The sequence below is a fragment of the Mobula birostris genome, chromosome 21 (assembly GCF_030028105.1).
Source record: "Mobula birostris isolate sMobBir1 chromosome 21, sMobBir1.hap1, whole genome shotgun sequence".
Lineage (NCBI taxonomy): Eukaryota > Metazoa > Chordata > Chondrichthyes > Myliobatiformes > Myliobatidae > Mobula > Mobula birostris.
The window spans coordinates 41,446,032-41,458,662 of NC_092390.1; the positions used below are offsets into that span (position 1 = coordinate 41,446,032).

The 12,631-nt window shown below is 37.2% G+C and overlaps 1 protein-coding gene across 8 annotated transcripts in view; it reads left to right on the forward strand.

Moving 5' to 3' along the window:
• The window catches only part of cfap46 (cilia and flagella associated protein 46), a 196,643-nt gene that overhangs the window by 4,182 nt on the left and 179,830 nt on the right, over positions 1-12,631 (forward strand). For all 8 annotated transcript variants that reach the window (XM_072239758.1, XM_072239765.1, XM_072239761.1 and 5 more), the window contains exons 3-5: positions 399-530; positions 3,324-3,388; positions 11,630-11,794. In XM_072239758.1, coding sequence (XP_072095859.1) covers positions 399-530; positions 3,324-3,388; positions 11,630-11,794 — 362 coding nt within the window. The remainder of the gene's footprint in view (positions 1-398; positions 531-3,323; positions 3,389-11,629; positions 11,795-12,631) is intronic.

The following is a 12,631-nucleotide window of genomic DNA, read 5'->3' on the forward strand; positions in this document are numbered from 1 at the left end:
AGCTATGTGTAAGTTGCCCTTATTTCTATTTTGTTTTAATTTGATTTCTGTCATTCTTTCTCCCTCTTCACTTCTGAGGGAGAATGCTTTGCACATAGCTTTACCCTCCATTATCCATTTATAGATGATAAATGGTCTTGCTGCATTTTGCCAATGTTTGGAGTTTTGTCTTTGATGCATGTTACTAATCATAGACTGAATTTGATTTACATTGATAGCTAAAAGTGTAACTTTTCTATCTTTGTTATTTCCAGGGTAGTTGAAAGAAAAAAAAACAAATGTGATACAACATATCTTACTTGCAGTTGACATTCTGTATATTTGAAACATTTAATTTTCAAACAAACATTTCTCTGTTTTGTATTTTTAGTTACATGCAGAACTTTTATCTCTTTTAGTTTAAACAGGAAGATATTAGCCAGGATTGCTTGAACATGTATTTTGAGGGAACACGCCCTCAAAACCAGTTTTTGTGCAGGGCATGCCTTTGCCAAGCTCAACTGTATGCTCCAAAAACTACTACAAACATAGTAAGATTTATTTTTATCTATTTGAAATCAGCAATTAAAATCAATAACCTTTGTCTTTGTGTGCACTTGTATGTAAAGTAACAAATATTTGGAACTCCAAAAACATTTTTTCACGGAATAACAAGCATGGTTTTTGTTAGTATATAGGGCAAGTGATTTGCTATCGATTTCTCACCTGAAAATTAGGCAGCTAAGCAAATGGCGATTGAACATAGAACATAAACCACTGAACGGTATGGCTCAGCACAGCACAGGCCTTTTGGCCCACAATATTTTGCTGACCAGGCCATTTATATTGTTGCTGGGAAACTAAATGTTTTGAAAACTAAGGATACATTTCCGTACAGAAGCTAGGAAGCCGTATTCTATATTTGTGTATGTATTTGGACTACTGTAGCTGGTCTTAGAATAATGCCAAAACAGGGCAACTAAAATAGAAAAGTTTCATCTTTCTATTCTGAAAAAATAATATGTAGCAGTAAGACTTGTTGATGTAATGTTTGCATTAATCGCCATTCCATAAAATTGACAGAAGCGTTAGGATTTTCACACAGGTAGTTGAATATAAAAATCCTGAAGTGTTAGTAGTGATTCATTGCTCTTCCACAAATGGAGCTTTGATGTTGCAACACTTCCAACTTCTATCCCAATCTCCTGATTAACTCTGATCTTTATTTAAGCTCTCCGTTAAAATGTGTGCCTTTACTTATCCCTTGTTTGCTGTACATGGAAAAAAATTGAGAGCTCAGTCATGGTAATGGCATCACCATTGTTAGGTAGCAAGGGTTCCTTGAATTAATACCTGACAATTATCAATATTGGAAAAGGTGTGGTCCACACCAAAAGTGTCATTATACATGCATTTCTTTCAAATCAGTGGAAAGTGACCAGAAGATTTAGTCCATTTAATTTCATTTGCTAATAAGCAATCTATCTTTTGACACTTGCAGGAATTTAGAGGCCAGCACATCATTTGGCAATATTATTATCCATCTGTAACAAAAAACAATTGGATTTTGCATTCCAACCAATGGAACCATTTAGCTGCACAAATAGAATCAATATCAATTTAAAATTATTCCTTGTGTCAGATTTCCTGGTCATCAGCATCTATTGGTAAAGAGAGGAAAATAAAAAGAGTGAAACAAAGAGAAAGAGGGTGAAAGAAAGAGAAAAAAAAGAAGAGAAGAGAAATAAAGTGAAAACTAACTATCTGGGTGACATATTCCTGTGTTATTGACATGATATTCTAAAACAGACTGGTGCTTATATAGTTTTCACATCCCTTTCAGAACATCCAAGAACATTTTTTAAAATGCAGCCATCAAGGATGCTGCAAGATTTAACAAATAAGAATGTGATAATAAGGAGATGATCTACTTTATTTGAAAAGAAGTATTAATTAAGGGAGAAAAATTGAGTAACGTTGCCTGGCTCTGTATTACATATGCATTTCCTTAGTCAGCTCTGGTGATAATGGAATGTCATTTTTTTTTATTTGCCAATTATGAAGTTAAAGGAGCTATGCTTTTTTTCTAGACATCTTTAGAAACTTGTATGGAATTTTTGTTTATATCTTAGTACCTCTGTATAGCTTGAAAATACATTTGCAAAAGTTGATTTGATAATCAGGTTGGTATAAAAAGGGGTGTGTGTGGAGCATGAAATCTCTCACACAAAGCTCAGAAGTTGGGGAAGCTTTAAATCCATAATGAACAATTATTTTACAAGAGGATCCTCATCCAGAAATCAGTCTGATTGATCTATCTGTCTTAGTATTGAGCAGATCCCTAGTCCACCCAACCCTTCTTGATGCAAGGTCTCAACCTAAAATGTTGATATACACCTTTTGCTTCCACAGAAACTGCTTGACACATTGGGTTCTTCCAGTATTTTGTTTTCTGTTCTGGGTGAGGATACACTTGTAAAATAATTGTTTATTATGGATTTAAAACTTCCCCGTGTTCTGTGCTTCATGTTAAACATACATGCCATCCGTAGCAAAGCAACAGTTTAATAGCCTCTCGTTCTTAAACTGCTTCTTTATCATACTAAATATTTTAAGCTGATATGAATCTAATATTGACACATCTTATTGTATAGTAAGGCAAAAAATAATTGTCAGCTCTTTGTCAACTGACTGCTTGGTGTTGGGGTTGTGAATAGATACCAATCCCATTGGGACAATATTGTATTCTGGAGGATCTGATCCAAGGAAAGGTAAGATTAGAAGGCAAGGGAGATTGGAGGAGGAATGGAGGCTGAGAAACACTTTTTTCCCTTCACGTTCCACAAATAGTGTTGTCAGGCTACTTGCCTCCTCCTCAAAACCTGGCAAACATATCCTGAATTGCTGGGTTTCCTAAGACAATTGTTAGACCTATAAAGACAATTAAATTTGACACTGTCAGATTTATTAAATTACTCAATTAGCCAATCTATTCCATATTAAGTTGGTAGGTTAGAAGCAGTTTGGATTTGCAGTTGAGAATTGTTGAAGTTTTAAATTCACTGCGAGATTTTTTAAACTAGAATAAAGCAATTTGCATGTAATCTTGTAGCTGCGAGTTATACCTAAGAGGCCACAAATGAAGGTTATGAATCTATGGTAACTATTATTTTAAAACTTAAGAGGTTGTAATAGTGCAGAGTATTTAAAAAAAATTAATGCAACTGGACAACATACAAACTATTAGGAAACACATCTGGCTGGTGTTTGTGTGTGAGGAAAAATCCAGTATTTGAGTTCATTTTCTTTTCTTCAGACATTTAATTGCATGCTTTTGCTTACAGCATGAACTGAATAAAGCTGTACGGTACATACTTGAGACCATAAAACATGCAAGAAAGCAAAGAAGGTACGATGATTTAGATGTAGACATTTAATATGTCATGCTGATAAATGTTAAAATATTTGTTATAGAGTGATAAAGTTGTACAGCACAGAAACAAGTCCTTTGGCCAAACATGGTTATGGCAAACTTTTTGCCCATGTAACGTTAGCTCCATTTGCCCACATTAGGTCCATAACCTTCTATACCTTACCTGCTTAAGTACTTTTTGTTGTGTATTTAATATATCAGTAATGTTTCAGTAATATTGTAAACACATTCTTTGATTAAACATTCTTTGTTGAACTTACATAATACATTGTGAGTTGAATGTAAAAGTATGTAAATTACATACGTCATCATGCCACCATGTGATACGTGCGCACCTTGCTTAAAGATCCAGAGAAGCATGCCACATCCCCTGTTTCAGAGTCAACTGGAAGTGAATTAAGAAAGGTATTGGATGATGCCACAACTGTCTCCATGCTGTACACCATGAACCATGAACCCTGAACAGAGGGCAAACAGGTGTTGGTGCCAACCTCTGTGCCTCTGGCTGGAAAGCATATTGGACCAAGAAAGGACCCTGCTGCTCAGAGGAATCGTGAAAGTAATGAAAGCAGTGAGCTTAGTGCAACAGCTTTTGTAGGGAACATAGATGAGAAAACCTCTGATATGTTAATCAGGCAGTTATTTGCAAAATGTGACTGGGTTTTAAGCTGGAATAGAGTTCAAGGAACTTCAGGAAAGGTGGAAGTAATTGGCTTTTGTCAGTATAAAGAAACTGAATTTACTCTTTGTGAATTAAGTTTATTGCATGAACTTCAAATGGGACACAGAAAGTTGCTTGTTAAAGTAGATACAAATTACCAAAACCCAGCTGAATGAATAGAAAGCCAAAAAGAAAGGAGTCAATGGAGATACAAAACAGAGGATTTGTCAGATGATGCTTTGAATGAGGAAACCAAGAGGAGAGATCAGATCTTAAAGGGAGCAATAGAAGAATTATTCCCAAGATCAAAACGCACATCCTAGAAAGAAGAAAATGTAAGGTGGTTTTAAAAAAAGACATGAAGTTGAAAAGGAGAGGATAGAGAGAAAGAGAAAAGTATGAAAGAGAGAAGGAATTTGAGAAAGGAAAAGAAAGGAATCAAGAGTGGGATAAAGAGAGAGAAGCAAGGATTGAAGTAGATCCAGAGAGAAAGTCAAGAAAAAAAAGGTGTCCAGAACCACTTCCTGCAGTCCCAGAGTCAACTCCTACAACCACCATGGAGGAGGCCCCAGAACCAGAGATTGTTTCACAACCACAATTCTTCCCTGCCAAGCAGACTGATCCCCCATGTTAAGAAAGACATTATTCCACAACAGTAAGAAATCTTCCACGGCGATTAAATCTTTCGGCCTGAATGGGACAATTTAAAATTTACCATGCTGTGGATGTTTGTATAGTTGCATTATATAGTGTATTGTATATATCGTATATAAGTTGAGATGCATCTATATTAAGTTGGAATTTATAGGTAAGCAGAGAGGGGTGTTGTGTATTTAATATATTAGTAATGCTTGGGTAATATTGTTGGTTACATAATGCATTGCAGGTTATACAGTATGTAAAGGTACATACATGGCTTACGGTATCATGTGATACATGCACATCTTGCTTAAAGGAAAATACAAAGCTAGTTACGTTATTACAGACTCCCTTGTTCTTATTTAGATTAGTTTTATGTTTTAGAGTTACCAAATATAACTCCTTTCTAAATGTATGTTGAAAGTAGTAATTCTATCTACCTTCACCACCTTCCTTGGCAGTGAATTAAGCTGTCTAGATATTAAGAACACCCTTTAAAAGTCATTCCACTCACCTTAATCAGGTGTCTTATTGATTTTGCTGCCTCTACCACTGGAAAAAGATTCTGACTGTCTCCCTACCTATACAACTGATGATGTTATGTACCTCTGTCAGCTTCCTTTGCTACTGGGAAAATAAATCTATCCCCATAACTAAGCTCTTCAAATTAATCCCCATAACTAAGCTCTTCCAATCCAGGCAACTTTCTGGTGAAAATAACAAATTGCAGGAGCAACTCAGTGTTCAAACATCATCTGCTGTGGAGGCAGAGGGGTGGTTGATATTTGCGGTCGGTACCCTGCAATGGGAGTGGGAGTGTAAAGAAGAGTTAGCCAGTGTAATGAAGTGAGAGGCGTGGGTGAAGCAGGGGCTGGCAGGTACTAGGTGAAGAGGGCAGATGGGGCCAGCTAGGGGAAAGGAGGAATTGAATTAAAAGTTAGTGGATGGTGGGTAATAGATAGAAACAGATAAGAAGAGGGAGAATAAGAAGGTGTAGATGGAGCCAGGTTGGGTGTATTGGCGGATGGAGGTTGAGACAGAGATGGGAAGATGATAGCGCAGACTCGTGGCTGCAGATGCTGGAATCTGATAAGTAATGAAGGTCATGTGGACCCAGACAGAGCAATGAGGGGCAGGTAAAACTATTTGGAGATTGGTTATGAGACCTCATAGGTAAAATGTGTGGGTGATAGACCGATGCAGACAGGTGCCTGTGCACTAGAGCAGCACCGAGGTGTTCTGGACATTGTAGTCACTATTGGTAAGAATAGCGTGGGTGGCAGTTTGCGCCGCCTGTAATGTGATGGTGCGGAGCCTATGGGAGTTATGGAATTCAGCTAGGGAGTTAAGTGATACTATGGAATGGATTTTGGCAAGAGGAAAGTAAATGAGAGGGAATGGGTTCGGATGAGGAGGGACACCTGGCGAAAGGCATTAGGACTGGGGTAGAAGATGCTGTTGACTTCAAAATAATGATTACTTTCATATCTAGTTGTAACAAAAATCTTCATCTGATTAGATTGATGAAAGCTATACAGAAGGATATTGATGAAGTAAAATCAGTAATATATCTTAGCAGAGGTAGAGTGTTGATTGCATGTGCTGATTTAAAACAATAAGACAAAATACCGAAAATAAAGTCTCTAGATGGGAGTAATATTGTTAGTACATTGGTAGGGGGAAAAACGAAGGTCTAGGGTGTTATTTCAGGGAGAGCTCTGTGTGTATCTGTGGAGGATATTAGGCGCAACTTCAGAGTGGGTAAACTGTGTTGGCTAAGAGATGACAGACAGAGAGAGAAGCGAAAATATATGATAGTTTGTTCTATTGTGTTTTTCTGATGAAGCTACGAGAAGATCTCATTCCTCAAAATCTGTTAGGTGTTGGCTTAAAATAGACACTTACAAGGATTGGGATGGAGGAAGATGATGGAGTGAGGTTGTAGAGGTGGGAGGTGAAGCATCTAGTGAGGTATTGATTCTTAAAAAATAGACTTTCTTCCATTTCTATGTGCAGTAGTTAATAGAACAGTACAAGTAGGAAAGAAATCTGATAGACCCAGAATAGCGGAAGATGCAACATCAAGGTATTTGGGATTAGTTGGAACTAATGCAGAGCAGGTACATGAAGTACTTAGGAGAGAAGGTTTGGGGAATGACAGCAGAAGGAATGGGCTGGTGGTGGAGGGTGATTGTACATAGGGTGCTGCACATTGACCTTCTCAGTTCAACTTACAGTTCTTCGGTGGAATGCAAAAAGTCTGTTAGCCAACAAATAGGAATTTAAAGCATATGTTTTATGTTTTGGTGTTCGTCGAGTGTTATCTGTGTACAAGAAACTTGGTTGTGATCACATTTACAACCTAATAAATTGACAGTTTTGTTTGGTATAATTCCTCAATATATTCATGGTATTTCTATATTAGACCAAGACGTAATTGCATTTGCCACATTATAGAAGGGCTATTTTATTAAAACAGAAAGATGCTTCTGCTCCCACTTTGATACAATGATTCCCTCAGGTGATGTTATGCCTTAGTTTGGAAAAAATCAGAAGTCGAACTTTTGATCCTAGATTTGACTTAGAGAAAAGGTGGGGCTCTTTTGCCCATTACTGTCATTTGATTTGAGTTAAGATGGTCCTCTTCTGATTCTTGGGTAAATGGATTTGGTTGGTGGATTGATGTCTTTTTTTTAATGGAAGCTTGTATGGCGTATAGCTCCGAGTTTGTGCTCCAAATGGGTTTTTTCCCCTTTTTTTTTGTTATTAGTGTTTTTTTTTTGTCTTAGTTAGTAGGGGTTCTTTTTTCCTTCTTTCTTTTTTCCAAAAAAAAAGCTTTAACGTTTTGGTTTTTTTTTAATTATTATTGATATACTGTTTAGCTTGGTTGATAGTTTAACTCTTATTCTACATATGGATATGGTGTCTTGATTATTTTGATGTGTTTTTCTTTGTTGTTGATTTTCAATAATAATAAAAAAGATTTAAAAATGAAAAAATGAAGTGATCACATTTATCATTTTAAGATTCTGGGTTATGAGGTTGTGAGTTATGATAGACGTGCAGCTGTGAGATGCGGCTGTGAAGAAGGGTTTATTGTACAGAATTTTGCTTTCTCCATAGATTGATCAATGCATAATTATTGAATTATTGTATCCACAGGGAGGGATCAAAATTGTGAACTTTTATAATTCAGGTTGGGAACCGAATGTGGAGGGTTGGGGAGAATGATGGGAACTTATTCTGGTAAAAATTATTTTTTGTGGTGACTTTCGTGGTTTGTGGGACAGTAAGACTACAGATGCTAATGGGACAGCAGTAGAGGAGTTTCTGGAAGAATATAATTTAGTTTGTTTAAATGATGGAAAAGAGACTGGGATAGATGTTGCCAATAGTGAGGGTTCTTGTCTAGATTTGACTCTTATCTCTGCTCCACTTGCTGTACTTAATAGCTGATTTTTTGGGGGTGATCATTTCCCAGTCTTGTGTATTGTAAGGATCAAGGTTCACAGTCAGAATTTGGGTTCTGATACGAAATGATGCTTTAAGAGGGCAAACTGGGGAAAAAATTTCAATTGAGTGTGATAAATCATTTGACCGATTGTCTCTAGGCAGTACCAAAGAAAAAGACTATCAGAGTATAATTTCTAGTTTATATGAGGCAACCCATCAAGCCATTCCTTTGGTGTCTAGGAGATTGGTAAAAAATGTGTTCCTTTTGGACACAGGAATGTGTAGAGGCCATCAGAGACCGGAAACAGGCATTTCATGTTTTGAAACTTAGATTAACACAAAAACCTTTGCTGAGTTTTGGGCAGGTAAGAGCGATAGCAAGGGGAGTTATTTGAAATGCTCAAAGGGTGGTTTGGAGGGGATTTTGCTCATCAGTTGGGTGGAAAACTGGCATGACAGTGGTGTGGAGAATGCCAAAGATAATGAATGGTGACAGAGGTTGTAATCAGATTTCATTATTAGTGAAGAATGGAAATTTGGCTGCAATAGACAAAGAAAAGGCAGAATATCTGGGAAACACATTTGCAAAGATACATAGATCAGACATTTTAGGGGATGAACATATTAAGAGATGACAGTAGATTTTGATAGACAATGGGAAGAATTGTGAGACACAAGATGTTTGAGAGTACTATAGATGATGACTTTATGTTGGCTGAACTGAAATTCACTGTCAATTGTGCCACATACTACAGCCCCAGAACAGGATATAGTTAGCTGTCATATACTCCAGCATCTGCCTGAGGCAACCCTAAAGAAGTTGCTTGAGTTTTTTAAGGTCTGGAAGCTAGGAATGCTCCCAGGAGATTGGAAAAGGGCTATGGTGTTGTCTATTGTTAAACTTGGGAAGGATCCTATGCTGCCTTTTGCTTCATTATTTATGTAAAATAATGGAGAAAAATATAGTAATAAGGCTGATATTCGTTTTGGAGATGAGAGAATGACTTCGTCGCTGCCAATGTGGGCTTCGTAAAGGGAGAACTACATATAATGCCCTTGTACTACTAGGAAATGATTTTCGGAAAGCTTTTATAGTAAATGAATCAGTAGTTGCAGTGTTTTTGGACATTGAAGAAGCTTATGACATGCTATAGAGAAAGGGCTTTTGGTTAAACTCAGTAAGCTTGATATTGGTGGTAGGTTTTACAACTGGATAGTGGATATTTTGTTTGGCCAGTCATTTAGAGTGAGGTTGGGTGAACTACCATCTGAGTTTTGGGTGGATAATGGAACCCCCAGGATAGTGTTATTAGTCCAGTATTGTTTAATCTGATTATTAATGATATTTTTGATGGTGTTGTGCCTGGGTTCGGTTTGGCTTTATATGCTGATAATGGGACTCTGGAAAAAGGGTCATAATCTGCCTACGTGGTAAAGTCTGTGCAAACAGCAGTATCAGCAATTGAAGAATGGTCTTTCAACTGAGGTTTTGGATTTTCTGTTTCCAATTCAAAGTATATGGTTTTTACACAGAAACATAGGTTGGATAATATTCACCCTACTCTGTGTGTCCGTGCGCTGTTTTGGGTTTCTATGCTTAAATATTCAGGGCTATGGCTAGATTTGAGACTGACTTGGATAACACATATAAAGTTTTTGGAGGATAAGTGTAAGCAGATCATTAATTTTATGTACTGCTGGCTGGGAATGACTGGGGAGCTTCTAAGCAGATTCTATTGCTCTTTAATACACTCTTGTTGGGATTATGGTTGAATGATCTATGGGGAGGCAGCTTGTTCAGCTTTATATAAGTTGGATGTCCTACAAGCCAGTGCACTTAGAGTCTGTAGTGGAGCATTCCAGACCACATCAAGAGATGCATTTGGGGTTGAACAAGGTGAGATGCTTCTTGATATGGCGAGAAAAATTGAGCCTTGCACACTTGACTTCCATATTAGGTTGGTTACGTCCCATTTGATGTATTCAGTTCTAATGGATTGTTGGGGATATACTAGCAGAGTTGGTAGATGTTTTGTGTGGATAATTAGGGAATATGTATGGGAGTACGGTTTTAGGAATTTGCAGATTAGCCCAACTGTAACCTGGCCAGGAGTTCCACCATGGAAATTTCCAGATGTGGAAATAGATTTGACATTACTTGGGGAATAGGCAGGGTCTTGTGGGTGGTGAGAGGGTGTCTGGTCATTTATGGCAGCAGTATTTTTCCTTTTCACGTATCTTTACCGATGTCTTAAAGACCCAGTAACCTAATGGGCTGTGGGATATTTATCCCCTAATTTAATGTTGAGGAGGGGAAAAGGCTGATGGATGTTTTGTCCATCTACACAGCAGAATTTGTGTCCATTATCATTAGTCTGCAAGAGTCGAACAAGTTAAATCAAATAGAGTCGTGATCTGCTCAGATTCTGCCACGGTACTGTAGGGTTTGGAATCAAAGCTTTCAAGGAGACCTGATCTGTTGATGGAAGGTACTATAATTTGTATGTTCTGGAGAGTGTGAGTACAGTTTTGCTGAGTAACTGCACATGTTGATGTATTGTGTAATGACTTACTAAGTTGGAGGTAAATATTATAGTCAATATAGGAAAGTATGAAGCCAAATCTTGGTATTGGAAAATGGTAGAAATTGTGGGATAGGAATGGGAGAGGTAGATGGTATTACAATTTACTTTCATCAATTCCGCCCATTGGGAAGGAATAGGAGGGATGCTGTATGGTTGTTGAGATAGTGGTTGGGACAAATAGGTTTGCACTCCATTTTGGCCCTTGTTAGTAAACGTGGGACTGGGTGGTGTGATTTTTGTATAAAGTCCCAGCAACACTGGAACATGTGATCATAGAATGCCACAGATAGTTGTTGGGACATAGGAAGCTGGTTAGCTAATTATTGGGTAGATCTGGGGTGCCTAATTTGCAGAATACCCTGGCACCTGAGGCAGGGGCGGTTAAATCATGTAGGGTCCTGGTGAACTTTTAAATTAAAACAGGTTTGGGAGGCAACCTCTGATCTCCGACATGGCTCCTGTCATACTATGTTACAAAAGGTGGTGGTAATGCAACTTCCTGATAGGTGAGAGCTGCCATCAGCACAAAGCAAGAATAAGAATATAGACAGATGTAAGCAGGTGAGATTGGGGAATTAAACTGTGTGATAGAGGGCTTGGGAGTGAATTGGCAAAAAAGTGGGATGAGAGAACAGCATTGTCTATGCTTTGTCTTGCTAATGTAGAGGAGGCCTTACTGAGAATCTTTGACTAATTCAGGTCATGCAAAAACAACCCACCAGTATCTTACCTTCCACATAGGCTCCACTCAGAATTCAATACTGAAATGAACTGAAATAAAATTGGAAAAATAATGTATTTGTAACATATTTCTATGGATGAGCTACCATAATAGTTAGATTATCATTGTAGAAATTAAAGTGATGCCTTCTTTTACAGATATGACTTCCTCATTTACAACGCCTCTGTTATATATTGGATGGTGATAAGGCTATTTTTAAAGCCAGGCTTCTATACCCATGTGATCTCAAGTCTTTCTGAAGTAATAAGATCATTGGAAATGATTGGCGATTCGGATTATGAATGGAGGGCTCAATTAATGATGTAAGTTGCTTATTCTTTTTCATTGTAAAATCACATATAGTTCAATAATGTATCAGCAATCAGGTAAAACATAATTATTGCAAAAAGAATATATTTGGTGATGACTTTTTGAAAGACTATATTTGTGACTTTTCATTAAAGCAAAATTAAAGCGCTAATAAAAGCTTACATCTGTATATTCACAACCTAAGGATATATAAAAAGTATGTACAGCCAATGAAATATTTTTGGCATATAATCACTATTTATAACATAGAAAAATTGGCAGCTATTTTTTAAACAGGGCACTTCCAGAATGGCAATGTGATAATTAAAGATAATCAATTTGAATGATGTTGATTGGAGAGGACATGTTGAATTGAGATAACACCTTGCTCTTTGAAATACCAACTCAACTAAGCATGATGTATTCTGATATTTGATTTATATGCATACATGAGAAAATTCTTTCATTGCTATTGTTGCTGAAGAGGAATCTCAAAGCAATTTCGTTTTTCATTTTGGTAGCACTGAGGATTATAATTTCACTTTGGAAAGATTGGAAATGGGCTGATATTTACAACAGTCCAGTAAAATCATAGTTACCATTTTATTATTAGCATCTTGATTGCAAATTTATTTAGTTACTTGAACTAAAATTTTACAGTTGTGAAGATGGGATTTAAATCCATCTCTTGGACCCATATCTTTGGCTTCTGGGTGATAGTAATTTCACAGCTGCATTGATTATAACCAAGAACGTTCGTGGAAGTCCATTGTGACAAATTGTTGTTGTGGTGATTCAATGCTGGAATATAACCACTATGCTCCTTCTGTCTATGATGTCAATGGTGTTAC